This window comes from Nerophis ophidion, linkage group LG02, assembly GCF_033978795.1.
Source record: "Nerophis ophidion isolate RoL-2023_Sa linkage group LG02, RoL_Noph_v1.0, whole genome shotgun sequence".
NCBI lineage: Eukaryota > Metazoa > Chordata > Actinopteri > Syngnathiformes > Syngnathidae > Nerophis > Nerophis ophidion.
The window spans coordinates 19381014-19398006 of record NC_084612.1 but is presented as its reverse complement, the minus strand read 5'-3'; the positions used below and the strand labels follow the sequence as shown (position 1 = coordinate 19398006).

The 16993-nt window shown below is 35.6% G+C and overlaps 1 protein-coding gene across 2 annotated transcripts; it reads left to right on the top strand.

The window, feature by feature from the left end:
* The first annotated feature begins 607 nt into the window (after positions 1 to 607).
* styx (serine/threonine/tyrosine interacting protein) lies at positions 608 to 16958 on the top strand. 2 transcript variants are annotated; one of them, XM_061878764.1, is made up of 11 exons: positions 609 to 846; positions 1147 to 1179; positions 5467 to 5520; positions 5589 to 5686; positions 5774 to 5834; positions 5917 to 5953; positions 6022 to 6061; positions 7352 to 7402; positions 10416 to 10488; positions 15987 to 16077; positions 16148 to 16958. In XM_061878764.1, exons 1-11 carry the CDS (start codon positions 787 to 789, stop codon positions 16219 to 16221), a joined length of 672 nt encoding a protein of 223 aa, XP_061734748.1. In that variant the 5' UTR covers positions 609 to 786; the 3' UTR covers positions 16222 to 16958. The 2 variants fall into 2 exon arrangements, with proteins under 2 accessions (XP_061734757.1, XP_061734748.1); XM_061878773.1 differs by lacking the exon at positions 7352 to 7402 and having other exon boundaries at positions 608 to 846.
* Positions 16959 to 16993: the final 35 nt, after the last annotated feature.

The following is a 16993-nucleotide window of genomic DNA, read 5'->3' as shown; positions in this document are numbered from 1 at the left end:
TATTTTCATTTAAATAAAAATATGTTTTATCTTTTTAGATACAGTCAATAAATATAGTGAACATGTATCATAACATGGAGATCTAAGAGAACGGTTGTGAATGAGGATATTTGTGGACTGGGAATTTTTTTATTTTTTTACATGCGCTCTGAATACGCACTGTTGATTGATTGATTGAAACTTTTATTAGTAAATTGCACAATACAGTACATATTCCGTACAATTGACCACTAAATGGTAACACCCGAATAAGCGTTTCAACTTGTTTAAGTCGGGGTCCACGTTAATCAATTCATGGTACAAATATATAGTATATATAGTATATATACAAATATATACTATATATTTGTACCATGGTACTATATATTTGTACCATGAATTGATTATCGTGGACCCTGACTTAAACAAGTTGAAAAAGTTATTCGGGTGTTACCATTTAGTGGTCAATTGTACGGAATATGGACTGAACTGTGCAATCTACTAATAAAAGTTTCAATCAATGAATCAAAAAGTTCCAAAAAGGTGTGCATTTCCTATCTTTACCGCTAGATGTCCTCCTTGTTCTTGCTTTCCTTTCCGCCCCAAAAAGCTCCGGGTTTGCCGTTGGCGGCGTCACGGTGGTCACGTGACGTGAGTGTCACAAGGGGACAGCATGGCGAACATGCATGTAAAAGCTAGCCACACATTACTACACCGATTGAGGAGTTAACCCAGTCAGCATAGAGATACAGTCCAGTCCGTCGCGTCAACGAGGGGACCGGCAAGTGGACAGAACCCCTGAGTGGAATGGACGAGGAGATTAAACTCGAGTTTCCGTCTTTACCTGGCACGAAAGAGGACCTTCTGGTGGGTTCCTGAACGCCTCATAGCTCCATCGTGCTTTGTGGCCGCCTCAAATGTAGTCATTATATACAACAATTCGATATTGTATAGCTTTTTAAGAAATGTGTTTTATAAATGTCTCAAGTGCGACTTATTATTTAAGTCAAACTGACAGTAGTATTCTAAGTAGTAGCTAACACCGCTAAGTATCCTAGTTTAGCATTAGCCAGCTAACATTAGCCACGTCATAAAGTGCATTTTATCTCCGATATTAATTGTTTAACCTCCTTTTTTTTTACCTTTATCTAAATCTATATTTTACAGGACTGGGCTTATCCAATGAGACGAGAAATGCAGGTATGTTAAAGTTGCACATGTTTAGAGGCGTTCGTGGCTGAGAGTCATAGCTAACGTTATGTTCACGTTTATTTACATTTGACAGCTGACAGCCGGCAAATATAAACATCCATCCATCCATTACCTACCGCTTATTCCCTTTTGGGGTCGCGGTGGGCGCTGGTGCCTATCACAGCTACAATCGGGCGGATGGCGTTGTACACCCCGGACAAGTCGCTACCTCATTGCAAGCAAATATAAACATATTTACACTAAATGTTACAGAAACATAGCTAAATTCTTAGCTCACAATGATTTAATACACTTACTGAATGAACAAAAAAAAGATTGTGGGGTCTGAGCCGAGGATGTCGTTGTGGCTTGTGCAGCCCTTTGAGACACTCGTGATGTAGGGCTATATAAATAAACTTTGATTTGAACAAATAAACAAGTATTAATATCGTGTAAATAATTTTCATCAGACACTATTAGTACTCAGGCTAATGACCTGAAATATACATTTTACAGTATATTTATCATTTGTGGTAGTATGTATACACATACTGGAAGTTACTTTTCATTACTAATGTTTCTTATAAATAATGAGGTGTCCAATGTCTACAGTATGTATAAGACTAGATTTGTATACCTCATGAAATGTTGACTGTATTCTTCTCTGCCAGTGTTAATTTCGCTTACTATTAATTGTCTGCTATTGTCAACAAACTATTTTTTCCTGACAAAAATAACAAATCAAATGTGAACATATTTACACTATATTTTGCAAAAAAAATAGCTAAATCCTAAGCTCACATTGATTTAATATATTTACCTCATGAACAAATAAACGATAAAGTATTAATATTGTGTTAAATAATGAATAAATAAATAATTATTTCTCAATCTAATGATCTGCAATAAACATTTAACAGTATATTTATTATCGTTTGTAGTGGTACTAAACACATACTGGAAGTTACTTTTCATTACATTTCCTATTAATAATGAAGTGTCCAATGTCTACAGTATTTATAAGACTAGATTTGCATACTTCATAAAATGTTGACTCCATTGTTCATCTTTACCAGTGTTAATTTTGCTGACTAATATTTTTTGTCTTATTGTCAACAACCTATTTTTACCTGACAAAAATAACGAATCAAATATAAACATATTTACACTCTAAATGTTTCTCAAAAATAGCTAAATCCTTAGCTCACAATGATTTAATACTTTTACTGCATGAAAAAATAAACGATCAAGTATTACGACTATAACGAAATTAGCTGACATTTTTGACGACTAATAAAAATGTTGACAGAAAAAAAATCAAATCATATTTAATTTAGTTTTTGTAGATGGGTGGGGCAGGTTCGTAATATATCCAGTCACGGCTTTTTAAAAGCGCACATTCGAAAGCTAGTTACAAAGAAAAGTCAATAGGGCTGAAAAGTGTGATGCGAAACGCAGTGCATAGTGGTTCTAGCTTGCCTCTAAAAAGCTTATTAACATGGCTAAAGGCATGACTCTTGTTTTAAAGTTGTTCTTTTTTTCAACAAGTTCAAAACGTTGTGCAACATAATTAACTGCCTCGTAGGTTGTCATGATTTCTTCGGAATAAAAAAGGTAAGATGTGTATTTTCCAATGTAAAAGGAAGTGAGCTAATAAAAAGAAGATAAATAGCCTGTCTAGCAGCCGTGAGATTTTAACTTCATCACCTGATACATGTTGGTGTGTTCATGGCATTTTGACACTGGTATGTTTGAATTAAAGCCTGTGTTATGCTATTGCACACATAGCAATTAATTTAGTAGGCTGTAAGCGTTAGCTGCTTAGCTCAGCTAGCTGCGGGGTAAGAAAAAAAATCAGTATTTGGGGGAAAAAGCAATAGCCCTATTCATAGATCAATAAGACTTTAAATGTTTCCCACATTAATGCCCAGTGTATTTCAGACTTGCAATATATTTATTTTCAAAGACATTTCTCCAGGGTTAGGGTTAGAGTTAACCCTAACCCTAACCACACAGTGACAAGTCTTGTTGGACTTAACACCTCTGAAAGAAAGACTGTCTTCTATTTTCAGATGTAAAATTCAGAGGTCTTGCACACACCCAAAGTTTACCATGAATTGATTAACATGGACTTAAACAAGTTGAAAAACTTATTCGGGTGTTACCATGTAGTGGTCATTTGTACGGAATATGTACTGAACTGTGCAATCTACTAATAAAAGTATCAATCAATCAATGGTTTGTCTGAGAGTCTTAATCGACTTGGCATTCCGAAATGTTTGGCCTGTATTAAAACAGACTCTGTTGACGACCAAGATACAGGAAACTTTTGGCAGCTTGCGCAAATCTGGACATGCTCATATGGATGAATTCCACCAATTTTACTTATTTTCTTAGGTGGCAGGCATTTGGAACACAATGTAGTTTGTTTCAGTGCAGTCCCACAATTTGTTTTCTTTCATATGATCTATTTTATATCAGTTTGTTGTGTTCTCTCTCACAATACCGCAGGTTGAGTAAAGCTATGTGAACAAAAAAGTTTGTCCAGCAACAATGCATTGCCAAATCATGTGCCTTTAGGAGCCCAATCAGATGCTTTACCTTGTGAGATGAGAAAGTTACATTTCTCACCGCGAAAACAATATCGTACGGATTTTACATGTTCCACATTGTAATATGTGTACATCTGGGAGAAAGTAAAGAGGACACATTTTATTTTTGACACTATACGATGCCATCAGCAGGCGAGCCGTCAATTGTGACATCTACACAACTAAGTTAAAGCTATGTGTATTTGCAGCTTCCAGTTCTCCTGCGTTCATAGACAAATTATGATGAAAGCATGCATCTGAACTCCGTTAGACAAAACTAGGGATGTCATGGTATGAACATTTCTTATCACGGTTATTGTGACCAAAATGATCACGGTTATCATTATCGCGTTATTTTTATGTGTTGAATATTTTTCCAAAAGTACTTAAACTGAGATCTTTTGACTAAGTTTTATTTTAAAACAAAAATAACACATTCAAAATTATGCACTTTGTAGAAGAAACATTGTCGATAACTGTTTCATGTACCTCGAGTGGAAATTAAATGTACATATGAAAGCAACATACGCATTATAAACAAAGTAATATGGCAGAAACTGACTAACATGAATACATAAAAATAAATGTGCAAGATGGCACATGATTGCCATAAGATGTAATGTAACAGCACCTTTTGTCTTAGAATCGAAAAATAGTGTTGATATTTAAGAGGTCTAGTGTTACACACCTCTAAAGTATTTGAAAGTTAGGCAATGAAATATGACAGCGCTTCAGTGAGGTCTTCTACCATTTTTGACAAGGGAGCATAAGCAGCTGCTTCTGGAAGGCATCAGGTATTGCATGTGTGATGATGGTGTACTGTAGTTGCGGCATCGAACTTGCCCGCTGTATGCCCACTCTGCAAATAAGGGAAAAGCAAATGTATTGTTATTTTTATGAGATACTGATTATAGTTATACTCATCCCAAGTGCAGGACTAATAGACTCAAAAACTCCTTTGTCCCACACGCCATTAGACTGTACAACTCCTCTCTGGGGCGGGGGGTGGGGGGTACTAGAATGACAGGGGGTGCAAAACAATAACAGTGCAATACGTTTTCATAACATGGTCACTACTGCCTACATCCAGACTTCAGATTTTGGCCGATCGCTTGGAGGGCAACATCTCAAGAGACATGTGTTATTTTCCGCCACTGCAAAGCTTGTGTTGTTTTCCGCCACTGCAAACAGCTGTAGTGTGCATGCGCCCCCTTTGCTCCTGAGTTTTTAGCTAGTGAGCATTGTCGCCTAAAATGCATTAATAAATCACCTTTTTTCCATAATAAAAACATTAAACGGTGTTACTAACCGCCTAGTATTTTACCGAAGTTTATAATTATACCGTTTTCCGTTGCTTTCCCAGAGACATAGCATAAAAAAGATACTTATTAGCATTGACTATTGTATTCATTGGATGTAATTCCTGACCATAAGACCATGCTACTTTTGTTTTGAACAAATACTTTGCAGTTAGTCTAAAATATTGGTGCGTTTAAATAAACTTTAAGGAGGCCTTACCTTTTATACTTTGTATTATAGTAGACTGAATTTACTGTAATTTCAGCTGACAAAATTTTGTATTTTTTGACTTGAGTAAATCAATTTACATGACTAAAATTACACTACATTTTCGTCAAGACTATAATGAAATCTAAATTAAAAACTGCTGTCGGAATTAATGCTGTTCTCTTCTCTTTTTTTGTAGGAAATATTGCCTGGACTGTTTTTAGGTCCTTACTCTGCTGCAATGAAAAGCAAGGTATTTATCAATATTATGTTAACTGAATTTTTTAGTGTGTTAATGCACGTTTTGTGGTGTTGTCACAGGTGCAGATTCTGGAGCGAGAGGGGATAACGCACATTGTGTGTGTCCGACAAGACATTGAAGCCAATTTTATCAAACCTAATTTCCCTCATACATTTAGGTAACATTATTTGTAAGCTGAAATAAAGGTTGTGCATGTTCATCACTGCTCAGTGCTTACCTGTCTGAACGTTATGTGTCTTTGCAGATACCTTGTGTTAGATATTGCAGACAATCCAGTGGAAAATATAATTAGATTTTTCCCTACAGTAAGTTGTAAATGTGTTGCTTTTCTTCAATATAAAGATGCCATTTGTCTTGTAATAATTGCTACTTTTCCCCCCCTAATAGACTAAAGAATTTATTGACAGCTGTTTAGCGACAGGGGGTAAGGTTGCATACTGTTATCACAGCACTGAATGTTTTTATCCTACAACCCATTTTGTCCTCTTTTAGGGAAAGTACTGGTTCATGGTAATGCAGGGATCTCCAGAAGGTATATTATAGAATATATTGCTTCACACTACGGACACAAATTAACTGCATGCACTGATATATTGTTTGAGTTTGTCTACAGTGATTCCTAAAATTTAACCCAAAAATTAGCAGAAAACAAGGCCTCTAAAATCGGCGTCATGCGTTTTTCTTTTTTAACATTATTTGTATTTAGACTTTGTCAGCAGTGGTAGTATAAAGGGTCAAATGACTGACCTAAATACATCTTTTAAATCATTACTTAAATATGTCATTAGTTAAAATAGGAATTAAATAAATGTCATTATTAGTTTAATGTAAAATGATATACAGTATATTTAAGTATTGTAATTAACTATTGAAATACTAAACATTTCATGATTTTATTATTTTACCATTTATTTAATGAACCTGTGTGGCAACACTTGGTGACTTTATTTTATCTATCAAATTGTGCCATCAAAGTCAGTAAGCAGAACCTAACACTTGATTGGTAACCCAGAACTTCGACCAAAGAAGTGGAGGAGTACTGATCTGAAAGAGTGGAAATAACTTATAACTTTGATGAATTCCTCTATTTACTTCATGCTAAGGGTCAGCAATCAGCAGGTCCCGCTTCCACATACTCTGCAAGTAGCAAATATCTACCACCAATTCCTGAAAATTAAAACTATATCCTCAGCTACCATGTTTTGGAAGACTTTCAAAGTTACAGACATCAGACTGAAGCAATCATTGGACCAGATTTCTGTTAGACCCACTCACTCACTTTCACGGGTGAGTTTGACGAATGGAATAAATTCATAAAAAGCTGCCACACAGGTGTGTGATGTAAACAAATAATGAAGTTAATCATAAAATAATAAAATCGTGAAATAATCAGATTGTAAAAAGATAAAACGTATTAATTTGAATTAAATTGTGAAAACTAGTTGAATGTTTATAATTTTACATTAAATCGACACATTTAATAATGTATATTTGCAATTTTAACTAAAATATATATTTTTAATCTGACCTATTTGACCTTCCATTGCGGTCAACTTCTTTTAACACTATTGTCCGTAGGAACAATTGGGTTTCAAGTCCAACGAGCATCCAGGAACTGATTGTTATGACCTTAAAGGCTAAAGTGTACCAAACATTGTAGTAGTTTTCGGCTTTTACATATATAGGGTGTTTTTAAAATTGGCTTTGAAAGTTTGTTGTGATAACATTTTTCAGAAATTAATACGATCAAAAAGTTCAACTGAAGAGCATAGATAGTTAAATTAAAGCAGTGACTATAAAAAAAACTGTTTTTCACTTTCAGTGCCGCCTTAGTGATTGCCTACCTAATGGAAACATTTGGAATGAAATACAGGTTAGTTGTTTCTCTCCATCCCTATTCCTCCTTCTATCATTTAACCTTATTTTTATACATAGGTATTTAAATATACAACTTACTAAAACACACACAAACTTACTTATTTATTAGCATTTGTCTCAACTTATTACTGACATATTGTGATAATATTTTCCATTGTTTCTCAGAATACTGCCCAGGTCTAACATGGGCCCCGCAAGATTCATTTTAAATTATAATCACTCTCTATCTCGCACTTTCAGACTACACCAGACATATCACGCTCCCCACACGTACACAACAGTATTTCCCATACATTCATTTATGGCTATATGGCTTGCCCGGTCACAGATGCGGATTCAGCACTTCCAGTTTGCCCTAGCTTTTAAACATAACAACTGGCGGTACACCATACACCTCATACACCATATTTAATCGGATCCAGCTTTCGTGAAACACAAACTTAATGCATAAGTATTGCTTTGTGCTAAAGAATAAATACAAATATCAAACGTAATATTAACCACTTACTGTACGATATCTGCTCTCCCTGTAACGCCGACTGATGGGATGTTCATATCTTGCCGATTAATTATTCATAATCCTCATGCAGGTTAAAAAAAAAAAAGTGCAGCAAACCAGCGTCTTTTTGTGTTTTTCTCGTACTCTTGAGTATACAAACCCTGTTTCCATATGAGTTGGGAAATATTGCCAAAGTAGTTGGGAAAGGACATGTTCACCACTGTCTTACATCACCTTTTCTTTTAACAACACTCAAACATTTGGGAACTGAGGAAAATAATTGTTGAAGCTTTGAAAGTGGAATTCTTTCCCATTCATGTTTTATGTTGCGCTTCAGTCGTTCAACAGTCCGAGGTACTCCGCTGTCGTATTTTACGCTTAATGATGCGCCACACATTTTCGATGGGAGACGGGTCTGAACTGCAGGCGGGCCAGGAAAGTACCTGCATTCTTTTTTTGCGAAGCCTTGCTGTTTTAATACGTGCTGAATGTGGCTTAGCATTGTCTTGCTGAAATAAGCAGGGGCGTCCATGAAAAAGACGGCGCTTAGATGGCATCATATGTTGTTCCAAAACCTGTATGTACCTTTCAGCATTAATGTTGCCTTCACAGATGTGTAAGTTACCCATGCTTTGGGCACTAATGCACCCCCATACCATCACAGATGCTGGCTTTTGAACTTTGCGATGGTTCGCTTCCCCTTTGGTCCGGATGACACAATGTCGAATATTTCCAAAAACAATTTGAAATGTGGACTGGTTAGACCACAGAAAACTTTTCCACTTTGCATCAGTCCATCTTAGATGATCTCGGGCCCAGAGAAGCCGGAGGCGTTTCTGGATGTTGTTGATAAATGGCTTTTGCTTTGCATAGTAGAGCTTTTACTTGCATTTACAGATGTAGTGACAAGCTGTATTTAGTGATAGTGGTTTTCTGAAGTGTTCCTGAGCCCATGTGGTAATATCCTTAGAGATTGATGTCGGTTTTTGATACAGTGCCGTCTGGGATCGAAGGTCACGGTCATTCAATGTTGGTTTCCGGCCATGGCACTTACATGGAGTGATTTCTCCAGACTCTCTGAACCTTTTGATTATATTATGGACCGTAGATGTTAAAATCCTTGAATTTCTTGCAATTTCACTTTGAGAAACGTTGTTCTTAAACTGTTTGACTATTTGCTCATGCAGTTGTGGACAAAGCGGTTTACTTCGCCCCATCTTTTCTTGTGAAAGACTGAGCTTTTTTTGGGAAGCTGTTTTTATACCCAATCATGGCACACACCTGTTCCCAATTAGCCTGCACACCTTTGGGATGTTCCAAATAAGTGTTTGATGAGCATTCCTCAACTTAATTAGTATTTATTGCCACCTTTCCCAACTTCTTTGTCACGTGTTGCTGGCATCAAATTCTTAAGTCAATGATTATTTGCACGATAAAAAATGTTTATCACTTTGAACATCAAATATGTTGTCTTTGTAGCATTTTCAATTGATTATGGATTAAAAAAAGGTTTGGAAATCATTGTATTCCGTTTATATTTACATCTAACACAATTTCCCAACTCATATGGAAACGGGGTTTGTAAATTGGATGTCAAAGTTGACCCACTTCTCTGTTTAATGCCACAACCTACTCAACAGGTGAGAGGCATGATTTATAATCTAGAATTAACTCACCAGCTCAGAGGCGATGTAGCTCTGTGATCACGGACCCGCTAAAAGAAATTTGACAGTGTTAGTGCCTTCAATAACTATCGGTGATACTTGATTAATATTCAAGTGACAAGATGTCAATGGAGTATTGTTGGCTTTTTTTTGGATGTTTTGTTTAGAGGATTTTATAGCGGAATAGCGTACTCCCATTAGCTGCATTGTTAGCCACCTTGTACTTGCCATATTTTACAAATTAGCGTGCCCTTTAATAAGAAAAGCACGTTTTCTTGTCTTTTAATAGGGATTGTGAATGATAGGCATAAAAGAAATAAAAAAGTGAAATTCCATTTTTTTCATTTCCTTAACTGAAACACTTTCTTCTTGGTGAAATACGCAAACCAGTAGTGTTCAAAGTGTGATCCTTGGGGCCATTTGCGTAACATGCCTTTTTAATGGATCTGTTGTACATTGTAGAAAGAAAATAAATGAGCAACAAGTAAGTATGTAATGTTGATATAACAAAAAGACAAAGATTTGTCATTAAATTATATATAAGCCTTTTGTATTAATTTATTTCATTACAAATAACATGATCATATCCACAACCCTTCCACCCCCTCTTGTCATTTGTAGTTTCTAATTACACACGAAAAAAAAATTCCTGTATTTCACTTATGGCGAAAATTGAGCAGCCCCAGGTGTATTGAATGTGTGGGGACAATCATTGTTTGAAATTAGGACTTGGACATTGTCAAACATTAATAAATGTCCTTATATTTTGACCAAAAAAAAGCAGCTCAAGTGTGAAATAATAAGAGTTGTCTGTTTATGTTGTGTACCTTTTGTGTTCACTCCAGGGATGCTTTCAGCCACATCCAAGAGCGGAGATTCTGCATCAACCCTAATGTGGGATTTGTGCATCAGCTTGAGGTGAGCTGAAACCTTTTAAGAAGTGAGCTTTGGACTGGTAAGAGCGTTAAATACCGTTCGTGTTGTTGTAGTTGCACACACACACACACACAGAAAGAAAAAAAAAAAAACAATATACAATGTAAAGCAAAAATATGTGCAGGACAGGTTGAGGACACCCTAAGTAAGATCTTGTAAAGACACCTGCCTCAAAAAGGCACAATTTACACAGCAGCAAAAAGTAATAATAAAATAAAATAGACAAGTCACATGCAATACATATAATTTACAGCAAACATCAATATCATAATTCACTTCAGACCAACATGGACCTAATTTGTTTTTGAAAGAATGAAGTGTTGTTGTAGATTGAAGAGCTGGTGGCAGTTTCTTCCAAAGAGAGGGTTCTCTGTGTTATAGTGTACATTTTTTAGTTGATGTTCTCCATAAAGGTAGATGAAAGTATTTCAGAAGATTATGTTAATAAATTATGGAAAACTATTTGTCAAAATACTATCTTTTTAAGAGGAACATACGATGAAATCATTGTTCTCAAAAATTTCATTTGGATTAGTAAGACTTAATAAAGGTATGAATGACAAATAGCACCCCAAATACTATTGCGATACAATATACGTGGATTATAGTATAATGTCAACATACAAGAACAATCAACAATGAACTTTTTTCAAAATGCCATATGGATTTCAGCATTTTGCTACGGACAAATTCAGTATGTTGTTTCAAAGTTCATTTTTCATTAACAATAACTCCTGAAAATGTGGTTTGAGACACCAAGCTAATGTTATTCCATCCATGAATAATTTCACCTCTTCTTTATTATTGCTTTTGTTTTTCATACTAAAAATCATAAAATAATTTTTTTTTAATATCAAGTGACCATTCATTCATTTTAAACCATTCAGGAATATTTGACAGTTCTTCATTGTCTTGTCAAGCAATCAAGATTAGCATGAGATATTAAAAGACAAGTATAGTAAATGTACGTTTCATTTCAACTTCAGCGAAATATTAGTATAAAAAAAAAACTAATTCTTGAAAACGATCTAAAATATCAGTAAGCCAGAAATGATTGAATTATTGAAATGATTAGTTTAAATGTGATAAATTTAAGTTGCAGATGAGTTTGTTACCCTTTGAGGTCTATTATTTAGTGGATAAAAAATATACATTGAATTCAGAAAATCAATTGAAGAACTTAATTTTTGTTTTAAAGGGTGAATATTAAACTCCCCACAAAAGAATACAAGCCTTATTTGTGACACTAATCATCTCCAAAGTGGATGACAATGCTTCAATAAAGATATCAGTGTCACTGTCAGGTGGGCAATGTATACACCCAACAATCATAAGAGTATTCCCTCCAAAATTACAGCAATTTGGAATTTCTACAAATATTGATTTTTTTGTGAATGTGGAAAGAGTGCCAAAGTGCTTTTAGTATCTTGAAGGTAAAAAAGCGCTGTAAGAGTGTAACCCATTTACCATTGAATCGACCTCAACATTACTGAAATGAATCAACAAACGTAAAGTCCGTATTTGTAAAAATAGAAACTCCACCACCCTTCTTATTTCTCCAACATACATGTACGGCATAATAATGAGGTAATGAGTAAAGTTGTGCAATATTGTCAACAAGCCAGGTTTCAGATAAAGCAAGCACAGAAAATCTATTTTCTAAAGTTGATACATTTATAAAAAAAAAAAAAAAATTTAAATGTTTTAACAACATATATATTCAGATGCAAACTGGAAAATTCATTTTAATAGACACTTTCATTTTTGATTAAGGTATTGAACTCAGATTAGGCCTGGGCCAATATTCGTTAAGTCAATTAACGGACGATATATAAAAATTAAAGTCGGTAAGTTTTCCAGCGTCCATAAATCGCCATGTGCATATTTCAAGAGTATTCACACTTTTCGTCACTTTAATTTGCTAGGCGCGTAAGTACCATAAAGGAAAGAAAAGAAGGGGAATTATCTTGTCCTCATTAAGTGTCTTTGACTCTTTGTGAAGCAATGCAGGGCGGCTGGTCGGCCAGCATCACACAGTGCTACTAGTTAGCATGTAGCAGCTAATATTGACAAAATGAACATAAAACCAAATCCCACCGCACCAATGTGGGAATATTTCAGTATAAAACCCATGGAACAAGATGAGGCTATCAAGACCCAAGAAGCCAGTTTGCCAAATGTGCGCAACTAACAACGCTCACTTGAAATAGAACTACTTGACAGTCCAAACTCACTTAGCAATCACTTGGCAGGTCGGTGTAAACAAAATAGTGTGCGCTCACAGACATGTTGCCATTTAATACTGTTATAAATGTAAAAAAAAATAATAAAGTGTTGTCATATCATGTTGGTGTTCCTCACTCGAAATCTGCCAAACTTAAATTTGCCTTGCATATGACCTGTTAATACATCTGTTTAAACCATTGTTTTATTGTTACCTTGCACTTTAGTTTAAGAAGGCCCTAACTTGATTGTCAGTTAAGTAATGTAACTCAACCTCTGCTTACATGTTTAATATTGAAGTGCAACTTTGTTTGGCAATATTTTAGCTATTTTAGTTATTGTTATGATTCTGTATATTTGAGCCTCCATTCCCTCAAGATATTTTGTTAATTAATATTTGTATTATATAGGTGCAAATTTTTGCTAACAAAGTATGTTGTATTATTTGTTTTATTAAACTTAGAGATGTAAACATTTTCATTTCAATTATAATGTTAAAATACATGACCACAAAATAGCATTTTTTTCTGAAGACTCACTTTGTATCCATTGTCTTTTGAAATTATGTTATTTTGTACATTAGTGAATACAAGCGCCACTAGTGTTTGTTGCTCTATTTAATGGGAAAGGTTGTAAAATACAATTTCCCCCTCAGACTGGCTGACTTGAGTGTCGACAATATTGAAACCAACCAACCAATTGCTAAAACATTTGACTTTGGCCACATTCATATGGAGAATTAATGATAATAAAGGAGTTTGTAACCTACAGTAGTTTAATGACATTGTTTTCCTCCTTATGTGCATTTTTTTTTAAGGAGCATTGGAAGGGAATAAGCAGTAGAAAATGGATGGATGGATGGATGGATGGATGGATGGATGGATGGATGGATGGATGGATGGATGGATGGATGGATGGATGGTTAGGGCTGTGACTCGGGCATTGAGCTATAGGGGGCAGTGGCGTTGGCCTGGCCATTAGAGCCATTAGCTTGTTATAAAAACTTACTGCTTTGGTGAAATGAAATATGAAAACAAATGGAACTAAATAGGAGCATGAATGTAACATGAATACGTACTACATTAAAAAAAAAATATATATATATATATATGTACATTCAGCTGAATACCTGCTCATCAGATTTATATTTTGTTTTCTTATGTTGTAAATCGTGAACTACTTTCTCCAAATGAAACGAAAAATATTTTAGCCAACAGAGCTGCTGCAGTAATTTTCCCGTCTGCCTAGACACAAACAGTGGTGCGCGTGTAACCCCGGGTAAGATGCTTTATCAGTTTCATGCCGAATCATGCTTCAAACCCCGCTTTGAAAAGCTCTGGACTACAAAATATGCTCATTGTACCCATCAATCATCACTTCCTCATTTTGATTAAAAAAAATAAAACACAACTTGTGTTATACTTTTTTGTTTTGTAGGTTACTGTTTTATATATCGTGCTCTTGATTTAATGTATAATCAGTTTGAATTTATGGTTTGTTTGTATATTTTTCTTTTTCAGTATCAAATGGTTCAAGTTGATCAAATGTTTAGTTTAAATAAAGATTTTCTTTTTTTATTTCAAGAAAATTAATGCAATGTTTTCTGTTACAGAATAAAAGACAATGTTAATAAAGTTGTAAATTGATCCAGATTTCTTTTTTTGTTTATTTAATCTTAAGGATACAATATTATGCCCAGGTGTACTTACAACAGTTTTATAGACAAATAATACTATTTAAAGTCACGGTGAGATAGGGAGGCGTAACAGAAAATACAGTAATTAAAGGCCTGCTGAAACCCACTACTACCCACCACACAGTCTGATAGTTTATATATCAATGATGAAATATTAACATTGCAACACATGCCAATACGGCCTTTTTAGTTTACTAAATTACAATTTTAAATTTCCCGGGAGTTTCGTCCTGGAAACATTGTGTAATGATGACGTGTATGCAAGATGTCACGGGTTTTTAGGAAGTATGAGCGCTGCGCACACACACAGCTAAATGTCGTCTGCTTTAACCGCATAATTACACAGTATTTTGGACATCTGTGTTGCTGAATCTTTTGCAATTTGTTCAATTAATATTGGAGAAGTCACAGTAGAAAGATGGAGTTGGGAAGCTTTAGCCTTTGGCCACACAAACACACGGTGATTCCTTGTTTAAAATTCCCGAAGGTGAAACGTTACTATGGATCAGAGCGCAGTCAAGCGAACATTAAACACGACGGAATATCAACCAGCAGGTTTCGGTGAGAAAATTGTGGTTAAAAAGTCGCTTCTTACCGGAGAAAAGCTGAGCTTGTGCCATCCACAAAGCTGCCGTCGATGTCCCTGAGACACTGCGCATCAAGACACCCGTGGAGACACACCTCCGACTATCAGGTACTATTTAACTCACTAAAAAACTAGCAACACAATAGAAAGATAAGGGATTTCACAAAATTATCCTATTAAATGTGTCTAAAAACATCAGAATCCGTCCCAATCGCGTTTTTTTTAAACTTTTTTTAATATTTTTTTTTCTAGTCCGACACTATCAATATCCTCAAAACACGAATCTTTCATCCTCGCTCAAATAATGGGGAAATTGTCGTTTTCTCGGTCCGAATAGCACTTTTTGTTGGAGGCTCCCATTAAAAACAATGTGAATATGTGAGGAGCCATCAACATGTGACGTCATCGTCTGCTACTTCCGGTAGAGGCAGGGCTTTTCTCTTAACACCGAAAGTTGCGAACTTTATCGTGGATGTTTTCTACTAAATCCTTTCAGCAAAAATATGGCAATATCGCGAAATGATCAAGTATGACACATAGAATGGACCTGCTACCCCCGTTTAAATAAGAAAATCTAATTTCAGCAGGCCTTTAAGAAGCACTGGTCTGGACTAAAATTAAATTATCAAATCTTTTTTTCCTGTGGCTAACAATCGAGGGGGGAATAGACAAGCGGAATCCAGGTTTATGTAGTCATGCTTTTATTTTGAAGCTTATTTTGCACAATACCGGACATCACCGTTTAATAGTTGTGTAACTAGACGTTTATATTGTGACCATGTTTGTCCACGCCGACTTAAGTGGACACGTTTTATAACACAGTAGACTGGGAAAGGTTGCCGACTGGCATATGCAGTATTTGGTTAATATTCTGCAGAGTGCAGTTTTCGGCCCATGGTGAGATGTGAAGTACACTTTGAAGGACTGCCAGTGTGGTAGTGGTGCTCACATGGTGATCTGTCTTTGTGTTTTTAGGAGTATGAAGCGATCTACCTCGCCAAATTAACCGTTAAAATGTCGTCGCCCATGCAGCTGGGCCGCTCCTTTCTACAAGCAGGCATGCCAGGTTAGTACACAATCCCTAAATTGGTTTGTCAAAATAGTGTTCACTGTCTCCTTTATTTTTGGGGGAACAGGAAGCAGGAAGCGCAGCTTGGAAGAAGACGAGGACTGTGGAGCAATGCAGGTCACAGCAGGACAGAATGGATGAGGCTTGCTTACATTTACAGCCACGTGGCGCATTGCACTTTCTTTTCCTTCTTGACATTTTTAATAGGACTGAAAATGTCGATATTTGCATCTTTTTTCTATTTGGGGAAAAGGGTGGGTATGGGAGACCACACATGTCTGAGACATGGAGGTCTGGTGGGGACAAGCATATTTGATAAGTTTGTTTTTTTGTGAGCTGTATGCAACGATGTGGGACTTTTGCAGTTTTATAGTGTTTCAAGCATTTTGCATATGCAGCGGGACAGTATTGCAATAATGCACTTTCAATACTTGAATTCATGCAGATGGGGGGGAGCAGGTGGAAAGAGGTTAAGTCAGGAGTTGAGAGGAATAGTTCATGCCTTTTTTTGATGTGTTAGGCTCAACTAACATCAGGCTTAATGTTTGATAGTACATAATGGAGAATTCACAAGTTATTGCGTAATAAAGTTGGACTGACATGTTTTTGTGTTTATGATGTACATTTCTCCTTCATTCTGGATTGAATTGTTCATCCATAAACCACTTTTGGAATATATGACTGTGCTTAGTCACTTCTGTGACGCTAATATTGACATTTTGGGTGGATAAGGCAACATCTACTGTGTGCATATTTTAACAAAGCAATCTCCTTTTAATTTAGGTTAATTTGACATGTTCTATCTCAATTTTGACTTTAGATTTTAGTTGAACTAATGACTAGAACTTGTTATGGATGCATTAAAAGTCTAAAATATGTCAGGTGTGATATGTGATTGTCTGCAATTATCCCT